The following is a 13,533-nucleotide window of genomic DNA, read 5'->3' as shown; positions in this document are numbered from 1 at the left end:
TCCTGGGACCCCAGCTGTGTGGCTGTCCACATCTGCTTCTGTCCCTACTCCAGCTCTACAGACACCCCATGTCCTCAGGCTCCTCTGGACAGGGGCTGGCCAGCCAAGTAGCTCCTGGGGCTGATGGCAGCCTCTCCCTCTGTGTCTGTAGGACACCTGTGTAGCTCTGCAGGCCTTGGCAGAATATGCCATCTTGTCCTACGCTGGTGGCATCAACCTCACTGTGTCCCTGGCATCCACCAACCTGGACTACCAGAAGACCTTTGAACTGCTCAGAGACAACCAGAAGGTCCTGCACATGGCTGTGGTGTGTGTCCCCAGGGTTGGGGGAAAGTGTGCATGCCAACAGAGGGGGTGGCAGGGCCTCACAAGGGGGTTTTCTCTCTCCAGATCCCCAGCCTCCCCACGGGGCTGTTTGTGAGTGCCAAAGGGGACGGCCGCTGTCTGATACAGGTGAGCTATGCCCACCAATGCCATCGGGAACCGCAGACACTCCTGGAGGGAAAGGTGTGGGCTCCAAGCTCAGCCTCAGGTTAGGCTGTGTGACATGGATGGACAGAGTCCAGGGCAGGCTGTCAACCCACCACACTTGCCCATCCTGCCCAGGGCAAGTATCCATGATGTGGGATCTTGAATCGCCCTTAGGAAAATCCATTTGACCCTTAATCCAGTGGGTGCTGACCTAAGCAGACCCCATCCCCTCCTGTGGGCTTTGCCCAGTGCCTTACAATGGGCAGTCTACCTGGCCAGCCTGGAGTCCACCCAGCCTTAGATTAATATTATTTTCTAGGATTTAGCCCCAATATGGCTGAGGCAGGTGGGTCTCAGGAGTTCTGGTTGTCAGTCAGAGGGCATATTTTCCTCAATGAGCCCTGCTAGCCTCAGTTTCCCCAGCCCTCAGAAGCCCTGAGCACACAGTGTATCCAAAGGAGAACCCAGGACCCAGATGTGGGTTGAGCCCAGCTCTGCACCCCGGAATGGAAAATGGAGCTGACAGTTGTGTCTATACTTGCTTCGGTGGTTTGAGGCTAAATGGGATAGTGGAAGTCTTTGGAGTTGACACCAATGTCATTATCATAAAATTCTGCCCTTTCTCTTTCCCCATCACTCATTGGGTGGGGCTGGGGGGCCCCTACGCTTCAGTTCTCCAACATCCCCCCAGATTGATGTCACCTACAATGTGCCTGACCCAGTGGCCAAGCCAGCCTTCCAGTTGTTTGTGAGCCTTCAGGAACTTGGAGCCAAGGGGCACCAGTCTCCTATGCCTGCCTCCTCAGCTGAGGGTCCCCGAGAAGGGGACAGATGCCCAGCTGATGACGATGACCCAGCTGCAGACCAGCATCACCAGGAATACAAGGTGATGCTGGAGGTGTGCACTAGGTAAGGCCACCCTTCCTGGTGGCAGGCACCTTGGGCCTGGGCTGTGCAGGAGGGATGCGTGGGGAGAAGGATGGATTCTGAGACCTGGCCAGGAAGATGTTCAGTCAGTAATTATTTTTCCTGTGGTACTGGGGTTTGAACTCAGGTCCTACACCTTGAGCCACCTTACCAGCCTGTGTGTGTGTGTGTGTGTGTGTGTGTGTGTGTGATGGATTTTTTCAAGAGAGGGTCTTGCAAACTGTTTGCCCAAGTTGGCTTTGAACCATGATCCTCCTGATCTCTGCTCCTGAGTAGCTAGGATATATGTGTGAGCCACTGGCACCCAGCCAGTGATGGTTTTTGAGATGAATGAAAGAGAAAGAAATACTTTGATCTCAGGAATGGTCAAGGCAGGCGGGCAGGGTAGGGACACCCATGTGTGGCCTGCAATCTAGTCCCTCCCTGATACCCCAACTCCAGGCTTACTAGGTAAGCCTAAGACCCAGTCATAGTGGGTCCATCCTAAGAGGATGCTGTTTGCCACGGCAATGGAGATGCTTGTTGCCACAGTGAAGATCTGGGAGGTCAAAGATGGATGGGTGAATGGTTGCCATGTTACCCATCAGAGCTGCCCAAGCACCTGCCTTGACATGACTTTCAGCCCACAAGTGTCCAGGCTTCCTGTCTTAGGAAGTTCTAGAGAATATTAGTCCAGCCTAGCTCAAATCCCCAAACAGTGGATCCTAGGTCAAGCAGGTCCCATGATGCTCCAGCCATGTTTTTCTGCTCCACAGTGTGACTTGGGATGTCAGGGAAGTAGCCACTATTGAATCAGGCAGGAGATGAGGAGGCAGCTGATGGGTCCCACATCCTAGGCTGGGGGTGCTCTGGTTCCTATCTTACATGTGTTATTAAGAACCCCCTGTGTGCCATCCAGATATAGGGCTGGCCTCACCCTCACGCCAGGGCCAGCAACACCACATCCCTCTGGTCCACAGTCTGCATGTTCCCTTCTGAATGCTATGCTCTCCTTCCTTGCACCCAGCAGGAAGTGCTGGCACAGAGCAAGGCCCTGAGAGCCCAGCTCCTGGAACCCCTTGTCACAGAAGGAGAAACTGAGGGCTGGTGCAATTTACCTGGTGTCTCCTGCTGGGGAGGCAGCTGTCACACACCTGGGCGTCTGCTGCCCCATGGAACCTCATCCTGAGTAGGATGTGCCACCAGCTGCTTCCTGTGCTGGTGGCACAGCATGGGGTGTGGGACAACACAGCTCCTCCACTGAGAGATGTGGGTGAGGTTGTGTGGCCTTGTAACTATAAAAGTGACTGACAAGCTGAGCAGATCAAAGATATTTGTACAGATGGTCCTGCTAGCCAGGCCTAAGGCAGACTTCCCCAGGATGTAGCCACAGGGATTTCAGGAGACAAAGGGAGGTGTGACTTCCTCTTTGAGGCTTGAATTCAGGTGCCTCTCTCATTTGTCACAGGTGACTGCACACAGGGTCCTCCAACATGGCCATCCTTGAGGTGCCCCTGTCGGGCTTTGGGGCCAGCATGGAGAGCCTGGAGCAGGTGAGCCAGAGCTGGTAGAAGGGCCAGGTGGGGTCTCACAGTGAATGGGCAAGGGCTTAGGCACCTGGGCTCAGGGTGCCTGGTAGCGCCACCCTTTGTAAACTGTTGATAGCTTTGAGGGTTTGTTTTAGTCTTTTGTTTATTTGTGTTGTTGTTTTTTCTGTCTTTCCCCCACTTTCTGGGCAAAGGTGGTTGTGGGAAGGTAGACAGATCTCTGGTGGGGCCACCTGTGATGCTAGTACTTTCCGTGGACTGGAGTGCCAAGGGGTTGGTTCTGGGAGACCAGTTGTTCCCCTCGCAAGCTGGAATAGACCAGTGTCACATCCCTGTTTTGTAAGGGAGGCACACGAGGTTGTAGGACAGTAGCTCTTGCCTGAGGCTACACTGGAGCCCAGGGTGGGGGTGGGGGAAGAGGAATAAGAAGCAAGGACTCCAAGCCAGTGTGTGTGGGGGTGTGTGTGACATGGGGATGGGAGGTGGGGAGATGAGAAGAGGACCAGGGAAAGGGGAAGGATCACTCAGAGGCCTTGGGGTGGAAGTAGGGTTTTGTGCCCAAAACTGAAAAGTCCCACACTGAGGTGGCAGGGTGAATGGTGCAGGTAAGGTAGGATTGATGGCAGGGCTCAGGTGAGTCCCTCCTGTCTCCCAGAGAGCCCTGGGTGGGCCAGGGGCTGGACTGGGGAAGGCACAGGAGAGGCAGAGGGTGCTATGGGTGGGGTACTCAGCCATGAGCCCCTCTCCTGAGAGCTGGGAGGCTGGCGGAGCCTGGGGACACTGAATGACCATGGCAGGCCGCCTCATGTCTCAGGGCTGCAGCTTCCTCCCCACCACCTCCGGCCTCCCCCTCACCACTGTGGGCTCGGGATCAGGGAGGAAGTGAGCAGTGGGGGTAGAGGGCCATAAACCTTACTTCAGGCTTCCTCACAGCTGCTCCTAGACAAGGACATCGAGATGAAGAGGTATGAGGTGGCCGGACGCAAGGTCCTCTTCTACTTTGATGAGGTACTGCCTGCTGGGCTGGGTGGAGGCTTCCCTGCTATACCCCACGTTGGGAAGGGCACAGTGGTACGGGCTGGTGTGGCTTCCTGCAGCTGTGTCATACTGTGACACAGACCCTGGGAGAATAAATTCCAGGCAGAGATAGCCTGGTGATGGCTCTGCAGCCAGTGTGGGTCAATCTTGGCGGAAAAGAGGGAAGGAGATACAGTAGAATATTACTCACCTGTAAAAAGGGATGAAGTCCTGTTTCATGCTACAAGGTGTCTAAACCTCGAGTACAAGATGCTGAGTGACACTAGCTAGACACAAAAGGCCACATAATGTGTGACCCCATTGATAGGAAATGTCCAGAACAGGCAAATCCAGAGAACGGAAGTAGATGAGTAGCTGCCAGGGGCTGGAGGGAGGGTGAAGAATAGATGGGAACAGGTCTTCTCTGGGGTGACAGCAGTGTTGTAAATAACTGTGAACTTGTAAATGTCACACACACACACACACACACACACACACACACACACACACACAAAATCGAGGGAGTGGGATTGAAAGACGAGCAACTCCGAGCTGCTTTTGTCCCCAGGTGGGATGCAAGGACGCACAGAGTAAAAATGGGTTCAGGTTTCTGGATTGCATGCCTCTCGGGTACCCCGACATCAGCCAGTGCTGGGCCCACGCCTGGGACACCACAGAGCCGAGTGGTCCTCGCTAAGCCCGGGCCTGTCCTGTGTCCCCCGCAGATCCCCAGCCAGTGTCTGACGTGCGTGAAGTTCCAGGCGCTCCGCGAGTACGTGGTGGGCAGGACGTCCGCGCTGCCCATCACTGTGTCCGACTACTATGAGCCTGGTAGGCCCGCGCCCGCCAGCACCCCCAGCCCAGACCCTCCCCCGGCCACCCCTTTCACTGTCACTCTTGGTCCCCGCAGCCTTCCAGGCCACGCGCTTCTACGTCAGCGCCCGCAGCCCGCTCGCCCGCGAGCTGTGCGTGGGGCCCGCGTGCAACGAGGTGGAGCGCGCCCAGGCCCAGGGTCCCGGTGAGTCTGCGGGGCCACTGTCGCCCCCCACCCCATACCGCCTCCTCCCCGACCACTCCGCGGGCTCCGGAAAGCCCGTCCCCCTGAAATCAGATAAGGGACTTCTCCAGGCACAGGAGGGCAGCATAGACCAGCCCGGAGTGCGCGCCGCAGTGCTGGCCTGCGCGACGCCTCGGCAGGGGGCGGGGTGGGCGGGGCTGAGCGGAGTGGGCGGAGCTTAACGTTGCGGGGCCGTCTTGGGGAGTGGGCGGGGCTGAGCGTGTTGGGGCGGAGTGGGCGTGGCTGAGCAGGGGTGGGCGGAGAGTGGGAGGCCGACTGATAAGAACAGTCGCTTCGGTGAGGGCGGGGCCAGGAGGGGCGTGGCTACTGGCGGCGTGCCCGAACGCGGAAGGGGCGGGGCTGAGCGAGTGGAAGTTACGGGGCTTGAGGGGCGTGTCCATGTCGAGGGGCGGGGCAAATGTAGGCGGTGAGCGCGGAAGGGGCGGGGCTGAGCGGGATTGGGGCCCCGCCCTAGTCCCCGCCCTCGCTCTGGACGTGGAGATTTGAGCCCGGAAGAGTGACCACAGGGAAAGGCCGAGCGAGGCTGAGTCCCTTAGGGCACCTGCTTTAAAATTTCCAAATGTCGTGGGATGCGCTTGCATTGCTCTTAATGAAGACGATTTAAAAACGCTTTCGTAAGGGCTGGTCAAATACCTGGGCGAAACTGCAGTGTGTGGGGTCTGGGGACCTCGCATCCACCGTCGCGCCCGTGCCCGTCCCATGGGGGGAGGGTCCGGCCCCCAGGGACTTGTGTCCCCCACACCCGAGGCCCGGTGGGGGCAGGTAAGGTGTGGAGGGGGTCCACGGTGCCCCACCGGCGCTGCCTCGTCGCCCCCTCCCAGGCGGGTCCCCCGGAGACCCAGGCCCCGCGGTGTCCCCTGAGGAGGGGGCTGCGGCGCCCGCGGGGCCCCCGGGCGCGGCTCCGACGGCGCGGTCTACGCCAGCGTCTGTCGCCTGCGCGCGCCTGGAGCCCGCGCCCCCCGGCCGCTGCGCCCTCGGTGAGGACCGCACCCACCTGGACCCAGGGCCCCTCCGTGCGCACGGACCACGTCCTGTCGCTGTGTTCTGTGTTCTGCAATGCTGGGGACGCGGGCTCTACCACTGAGTTGCGCCCCCGCCATTTCCCTCCCTTCTCCAGCGCCGACCGCAGCCTCTCCGTCTTTGCCCCCTCTGCTCCTCGTCCCCACTTCCCCGTTCTGGTCACTCCTGCCTGCCCTGCTCGTGTCCCATCCCTGGACCTCCCCTCCCCCACACCTCCTCACTGCCTGTCTCCCGGACTCAGTCCCCGGCCCCCCTCTTTCTGTTCCCCCTCTTCTCCCCCTGCGCCTCTCACCTCGTCTGTCGCCATCTGCTTGGCTTTTGAGCCCGGGTGCAATCAAAAGTCCCTTTAGCTGGCTGTGCTCCCCATCTCGGTTCATTTTGCGGTTTTGTGCCACCACGTGTCCCCACGTGTCCCCCTCCCTTGTCTGGTTGCTTATCCTGGGCTGGCTGTGTTCCTCCTTTTCCCCGTTCCCCACCCCGCCTGCAGTCTAGGTCTTGATCCCCCGTGCCTCCCCGACTGAGTCCTCCTTACTTCCAGAGCAGCGGCCACCAGCCTCGGCATCCTACGCCTATGACGGTGACCCAGCCCCCTCCATTCCCGCCCCGCACCGCAGGGCATGAAGCTGAGCCCAGCTGGCCTTGAACCCCTAGACTTGGACCCGGAGCCTGGCGGGGAAGCAGAGGACGAGTGAGAGCTGGGCCCACCCCCAACATCCCTCCACCTGCCCTTACCCCAGGCCGGCACAGGAGTGACTCAGGTGAAGGGGTCACTGGCAAGTTTCTGGGGACAGCGGGGAATCCATGCTCCCTCCCCATTCCCTCTGCATCGTCCTGTGTGCAAAGTAGGGCTGCACTGTCCCAAGGCGGAGAAGGTGTTGCCAAGCCTTGGGAGCCCTGGTGGGGGGGGGGAGGCCAGGCAGACTTCCTGGAGGGGGCAATGGCAGGAGAATCAACTGAAAAGTGTAAGTTAAAAGTGGGTTGTGTCAGCTCAGTTACGTGACCGACCCGGACACTGGCCGTGCCTCCCTCAGCCGGGTCTCTTTGGAGCTCACCCACCTCTCTCAGGGACAAAGGCGGCCTTTCCGCTCCACCCAGTAGACCCAATAGCAAGGACCCCTGCCCAGCAGCACCCAGGAAAATCCCTGAGGTTCTCAGGTGCGGGACAGCAGGCACCAGGCTAGTCCAGGGGCACCGCGTGTCATTGTTCGTAGAGGCATAAACGCTGGCGCGGGTGCCCCCTTTTCCAGGCTTTTGGAGTTCATTGAATTTTTCTGGTTTTAGAGTTTCATTTTAACGTAGCTATTGCCTTTGGGAGTCTCAGTTAAGTGCGTAGCTTGGGATGGGTGCAAAGCCCTGAGCGCCATCCTGGCTGGGGGGCTGGAGGGGGAGAAGAGGAGAGGAGGGGAAAGGAGGGGAAGGAGAAGGGAGGGAGGGAGGGGAAAGGGGACTTAGAAAAAGAAGGCTGGTTGGCAGTGCTGTACCCACTTGACCTAAAATGTACAAATTTTGAAGCCATTTGTCTCGCTTTCTGCTAACAGACAGTTTTAAACTGTCCCACAATGTCCCCCCACCGCCCCCGGTGTCCTTCAGCTATCTGTGGTTCCTTCAGAGAATTTGGGGGTTTGGGGTTTTTTGATCTTTTCAAGGGGAGGGGATTTTTTTTTCTTTTCTTTTTGAACTTAGGGCCAGAGAGAGGTGCTTGTCAGGTCCCCTCCATCCTTCTTGGGGTGGTAACATGTTGCCAGCAAGACAAGCCAGGAAATGGACATTTCATCCACCCATTTTACTGACGTGGTACCCTCCCCTCATCTTCCTCCTGTTTTACGAGTTTTACACGCCCATTTCTGTATTTTTTGGCGTAAGATTTTTCTTCACATCTGTAAATTTGTGCCATGACAACCATGGTCAACAATACAGAGCAAGAGTTTCTCTCTGTCCTTTTATTTACTTTCGTGATGCTGGGGATGGAACCCTTGCACACTAGGCAGGGGCTCTACACACTGAGCTGCACCCCCAGCCCTTTTTCGTTTTATTTTGAGATAGAGTTTCACTCTGCAGCAAAGGCTGGCCTAGAACTTTCCATCCCCCTGCCTCAGCCTCCCAAGTTGCTGGGATTACAGGCAGGAATCACTGCGCCCAGCCTCTATTCTGCTCTTTCATAACTCCACACATCTTGCTCTTGTCACCTGTGTGTGACTAAGTGCTGGCAACCACTAGACCCCCCCCCCACATTTTGTCATTTCAAGAATGCGTGGTCAGCCCAGCGCCAGTGGCTCATGGCTGTAATCTTAGCTACTCAGGAGGCAGATTTAAGGAGGATCGTGGTTCGAAGCCAGCCCAGGCAAATAGTTCACGAGACCCTATCTCAAACACACCCTTCACAAAAAAGGGCTGGTGGAGGGGCTGAAGTGTGAGGCCCTGAGTTCAAACGCCAGCACTGCCTAAATACATAAATAAATGGGAGGCAAGCCAGACATGGCAGTGCTCACCTGTAGTCCCAGCTACTCGGGAGACCGAGGCGGGACCATCGCTTGAGCCCAGAGTTGGAGCCCAGCCTGGGCAACAAAGTGAGATACTGAGACCCCCATCTCAAAAAGGGAAACGAGGACAGACGTGACAGGCCCCAGCCTTGTGGACGCGGGTGGGGTGCAGGCCTCTTGAGGGCAACGGCCTGGCAGGCCCCCAGGTGGCTCTTTCCCTGTGTCCTGCTCAGTCACAGCGGCTTCTCCTCCTAACCGCGGTGACCGCAGAGCCGGAAGACACGACCCAGCTGTCTCCAGTCCCTGTCACCAGACAGGGTGACCTTTGCGTCTAAATATTTATCTGATGAACAAATGACAGAGACCTGCCCCACCCTAGGATGGGCCATCAGGAGCCTGAGGGTGGACACCGCAGTCAACAAGCCCAGGAGGAGGACAGCTGGAGTGGCTGGAGGTCCCTTGAGTCCCCATCCCCACTTTGCCAGCTGCACAGACCTCCAGGTGTCCCTTCCCTGTCCCAGCCACAGCAGACTTTCTCCCTGGAGAATCCCCAGGGGAGACCTGTGGCCACCAAAGACCTCTTTCTGAGGGGGGACACACATCTGACCAAATTAGGGAAACGACGACATCACGCATACCACCCCGGTAACTTTGGAAGTCACCAGGCCATCTCTCTTAGAAGCGCACAGCCCTGGCTTCCTTTTGGGGCCTCACTGAATCCCTGGACTGGGACTCCATGTTGTCCCAGGACTGTCATAATCGCCGTGCCCTCTGTCCTGACCAGCACCCCACCCATCTTATGTGGCTCCCTCCTGTGGCCCTCAGTGTCACCAGGTCCCTTTTCCACCCTTCTCAGAGGTGTGTTCATTGTGGCCAACCGTTAATGACTGTGACTGCCACCCCAGGCAGCAGCGAGTCAGCGGAAAGGCCGAGGCCTGAGGCTGCGGCGACCTGTGGGGCCTGCATGTCCCCTCTCCAGCCTCACCCAGACCCCTGCCAGCTCATGGGGGCTGTAGAGGACCGTGGGAAAATAAAAGCTGGTGTCCACAGAGCAATGCGCTCTTCAGCCTCCTCTCCTTCAGCAGAGGGAAACTGAGGCGGCCCCTTCCCGCCCAGGCCGAGCCCCCACTCTTCAGACACACAGTGGGCGATGGCCCCCGACCTGGGCTGGAGGCTCCACTCCCACCGCAAAATCATGGGCCTCCTAGCCTCCACTCCTCCTCCTTTAGCCCAGCCTCTCGGAGCAGAGCTTCATACGTGGTGTCAGACACTCACAGCCCCAAACAGTCAGAGAGCCACGTGCAGTTGCAGAAATAACATGCCGGGTGCAGTGGCTCACGCCTGTAATCCCAGCTACTCAGGAGGCAGTGATCAGGAGGATCGGGGTTCAAAGCCACCCCCGGCAAATAGTTCATGAGACCCTATCTTGAAAAACCCGTCACAAAAAATAGGGCTGGTGGAGTGGCTCAAGGTGAAGGCCCTGAGTTCAAGCCCCAGCACCGCAAAAAAAGTCTCAGGCCCTGAGTTCAAACCCCAGTGTGTGTGTGTGTGTGTGTGTGTGTGTGTGTGTGTGTGTGTGTGTGTGTGTCCCCAGGCACCTGACCCATCCCCAGCATCCTGGCCTCTCACCTGTCCCCTCCTTCCTTGCTGCCCAAAGCTGGGCTGATCAGAAATGCCAGTGGGAGTCCCTGCCTTGTGGGGGGGGGGCTTCCTGCCACGTTCCTGCCTCGATGGCTCCTGACCTGTGGCTTGCAGAGTGGGGGACAGTGGAAGCACGTGTGCGTCCCCCTGGCACGCACAGGTGTGGCCCCCGCTAGCTCAGCGCCAGCCGCACGGGGCTGGGGTGGGGTTCCCGGCTGCACGGGTGCCACCGCGCCACTGCCCCAAAGTGGAGATGGAGCTCAGCCCCTGGGCTGGGGACAGAAGGGGCCCTCGGTAGCCAGGGCACTGTGGTGGGGTTTAAGACAACACCGAGTTTGGAGGAGCAGGGTGGGAGCACCCCACTTCTGATTGCTCAGGATGCACCCCAAAGCCGGAGCCTGGGCTTCTGGAGACGAGGACGGCCGCCCAGGCCCAGAGGCACCAGGGGCCCCAGCACGGTGTACGGGTGGAGGCAGGGGAGGCTGAGCCTCTTCCCCAGCAGGGAAGCATTGGCCTGGCCTCGTCCCCTCACCCCAGACACAAGGGACCTCCCTTCACCGCCCCATCCCGGGGGACAGCCAGGCTGGACCGTCTCAGCGTCTTTGGCTGACGTAACAAAGATCCAGCGTGCAGGCGCCTTCCAGAACAGAACTTTATGGTCGCCACGCTCCGCAAGGCTGAGGTCTGAGACGAAGGCGCGAGCGGGGCTGGGGCCTTCCAGAGGCCCCGAGGGAGCTGTGTCCCTGGCTTCCGGTGGCTCCTGCCGTCCCTTGGCTTGTGGCCACATCACTTCAGTCTCTGCCTCCGTCTTCACAGGGCCATGTCCCTGACCCTGCGTCTGCTCGTCCTCATCTAAGGACACCAGCCGCTGGCTCTAGGGCCCTTCTATTCCGGTGAGACCTCATCTTAACCCATGACGGTGGCCAAATAAGGTCACCTTCCGGGGTCCTGGGAAGGAGCGAGTTTTGGGGGAGACCCTGCGGAAGCCAGTGCAACCCCTGCCCCCTGCGGCCACCCCTGCAAGGCGCTGTCAGAGAAGTGAAGACTGCGTGCGTGTCCCCGGGCTGCCGGCCTCCCCAGAGGCCTTGGAGGCCGTGGTGCCCACCGGTGACTGGCGCAAGAGTGCTGTCCGCACCTTGTCCCTGAACTCGGCCGACACGTAGAAGTACACAAAAGGGTCTACGCAGCTGTTGAGGGTGCTGAGCGCCAGGCTGAGGACATAGATGGCGTAGAGGTCACCCCAGGCCTCCGGCCTTGGGTCCGAGTAATGCAGCACCAGTATCACATTGCTGGGCACAAAGAACACGGTGGCCGAGGCCAGCACCAGGGCGGTCAGCCTCTGCGCGTGGCCGTAGCGCTGGCCACCGGCCGCCAGCGAGCACAGGGTGACCCCGTAACACAGGGCCATGGCCAGCAGCGGCAGGAAGCAGCCGAGCCCGGCCAGGCAGAGGAAGACCGGCCGCCAGTAGGACACCTGGGTGTCGTGGGGCAGGGCGTCATGGCAGAGCGTGTTCTCTGAGCCTGCCAGCCGGAAGCTCTGTCGCTTCAAGGTCAAGGGCAAGGCCAAGGTGACGGCCATAAGCCAGGCTGTGACACACAGCCCGGCGGTCAGACGCCGGCCGCGCAGTGCCCGCGCCCGCAGCGGGTGCACCAGCGCCAGGTAGCGGTCCACGCTGATGGCGGCCAGCAGCAGCTGCGAGCCGTACATGTGGCCGTACAGGGCGGCGGTGGCCGCGCGGCAGGCCGCGTCCCCGAAAGGCCAGTGCCGGTCCCGCAGGTGGTAGGCGAGGCGCGGGGGCACGACGAGGGCCAGCAGCAGGTCGGCGGCCGCCAGGTTCATGAGCAGCACCGTGGAGGGCAGCCGCGACACCCGCGTGGCCAGCACCCACAGCGCCAGCCCGTTGGCCGGCAGCCCCACGGCCACCACCAGCCCGTAGATGGCGGGCACCAGCCTCGCGGACACCCAGTCCTGCAGCAGCACCCGGGAGCTGCCCGGGATGTCCAGTGTGTCGCTGTCATTGGCACAGAACTTGCCTGGGAAGCCACGCGGCTGGATAGGGGACTTCACCTCCTTGGTCTCGGCCAAGGGCGCCAGCGTGCTTTCTGGGGACAAGAGGTGCCATCTGTCAACCGCAGTGGCCGCTTGCCCTGCCCTGGCTGGAAGGACAGGAGCGGTGGCGAGGGGGAACTTCAGAGACCCCCGCCCCCAGCTGGCCTTTGGTTCTGAGGGCACCCAAAGAGCCGCTCCCCAGTTCCCAGGGCCACCTGGGGTGCCAGCACAGACCTAGGTAAGGAAACTGAAGGACACAGCCCCGCGCCTGGGGATCGGGCCTTGGGAAGAGGTGGAACCCCGCCAAACGCCTCCCCCGTGCTCCCGTCTTGTGCTCTTTGTCCCCTCCTCCACCTCTGATGTCCTCTGCTGAGGCTAGGGTCACTTACCTCCTCCCGGGCTCTCCCCCTCATCGTAGATGCTGGGGGTCTGGGTGCTGCCTGCTAGACTGAGCCCCAGGACCAGGGACCACAGCGGCAGCCCCTGCATGCTGCTGGGGTCAGGCTGAGGTGGCTGTGGGCTGTGGCCGTGTGTTTCCTGCCTTGTCACCCCCCGCCCCCAGCTTCCTGAGCCTGGACGCTGGGCGGAGGAACAGACGGTGGGCCCACGCTGAGATAAGCCAGGGGCGCAGCCCCCACAAACACGCCGGGGCCCACCGTGCACCCCCGAGCCCGTGGGAGGTCCGGCTGCCCTGTCCCCCGGTCACAGAGGCCTGTCAAGGTGGCTCCCAGGGGACTGGGCCCGGCCAGGACGTGGAGGGGGGTCCTGGGGTACAGATCCCATCCCAGCCTCAGTCCAGCCCCGAATGCATCCTGTGGGACAAGTGGCTTCTTCCTGTTGACCAGTCACGTCCGCAGCTCCTGGGTTTATGACAGCCCAGTCCACCATGTCACCACCCCAAGCACGCACACTGCAGCCACCCCCAGCTCCCTGCCGCTGGTGTGAGGACCAGAGCCCTGCTTCTGTGCTGTGTCACAGATCAAGAGCACATGAGTGGCTTCCTGTCCCCAGAGCGCCCCCAGGTCCTCTGAGAGGGGGTGTCTGCCTCCCCACAGCTGCTCCCGCACTGTCCCCTGGACAAAAGCAATGAGGGACAGAAACAGGCGACACCTTGTGAGTCTGGGGTCTGCAGAGAATAGCTGATGGGGTCTCGGGCCCTGACACCGGCCACCTGCTGCCCTTGTAGGGTCTGGGGGACCCTGGCTGTGCCCCCTGGGAGATTCTAGTCCCTAGTTCTCAAAGAAGCTCTGTTCTGAGCCAGGCACCGGTGGCTCACGCCTGAAGTCCCAGCTACTCAGGAGGCAGAGATCAGGAGGATCGCGG

General features: G+C 60.1%; 2 protein-coding genes across 2 annotated transcripts in view; one reads left to right on the top strand and one right to left on the bottom strand.

Moving 5' to 3' along the window:
• Positions 1-7,430, top strand: part of Cpamd8 (C3 and PZP like alpha-2-macroglobulin domain containing 8) — a 59,082-nt gene extending 51,652 nt beyond the window's left edge. Inside the window, 12 exon segments of the mRNA XM_074053755.1 lie at positions 152-307; positions 391-453; positions 1,163-1,380; positions 2,846-2,930; positions 3,858-3,932; positions 4,667-4,772; positions 4,852-4,959; positions 5,841-5,885; positions 5,888-5,960; positions 5,962-5,996; positions 6,578-6,643; positions 6,646-7,430. Coding sequence (XP_073909856.1) covers positions 152-307; positions 391-453; positions 1,163-1,380; positions 2,846-2,930; positions 3,858-3,932; positions 4,667-4,772; positions 4,852-4,959; positions 5,841-5,885; positions 5,888-5,960; positions 5,962-5,996; positions 6,578-6,643; positions 6,646-6,731 — 1,116 coding nt within the window. The 3' untranslated portion in view covers positions 6,732-7,430.
• A 3,368-nt stretch (positions 7,431-10,798) lies between these two features.
• F2rl3 (F2R like thrombin or trypsin receptor 3) lies at positions 10,799-12,925 on the bottom strand. The gene is made up of 2 exons (XM_020186558.2): positions 12,600-12,925; positions 10,799-12,263 (listed from the first exon to the last, which is right to left on the bottom strand). Exons 1-2 carry the CDS (start codon positions 12,697-12,699, stop codon positions 11,191-11,193), a joined length of 1,173 nt encoding a protein of 390 aa, XP_020042147.1. The 5' UTR covers positions 12,700-12,925; the 3' UTR covers positions 10,799-11,190.
• Between the last annotated feature and the right edge of the window lie 608 nt (positions 12,926-13,533).

This window comes from Castor canadensis, chromosome 14 (assembly GCF_047511655.1).
Source record: "Castor canadensis chromosome 14, mCasCan1.hap1v2, whole genome shotgun sequence".
NCBI classification, from domain to species: Eukaryota; Metazoa; Chordata; class Mammalia; order Rodentia; family Castoridae; genus Castor; species Castor canadensis.
This window is presented reverse-complemented; position numbering and strand designations above follow the sequence as displayed.

Coding starts and splice junctions, on each gene's coding strand:
- F2rl3 (XM_020186558.2), bottom strand. CDS start 12,699: ATGCAGGGGCTGCCGCTGTGGTCCCTGGTCCTGGGGCTCAGTCTAGCA. Junction 12,264..12,599: donor GGGGGAGAGCCCGGGAGGAG/GTAAGTGACCCT, acceptor TCTTGTCCCCAG/AAAGCACGCTGGCGCCCTTG.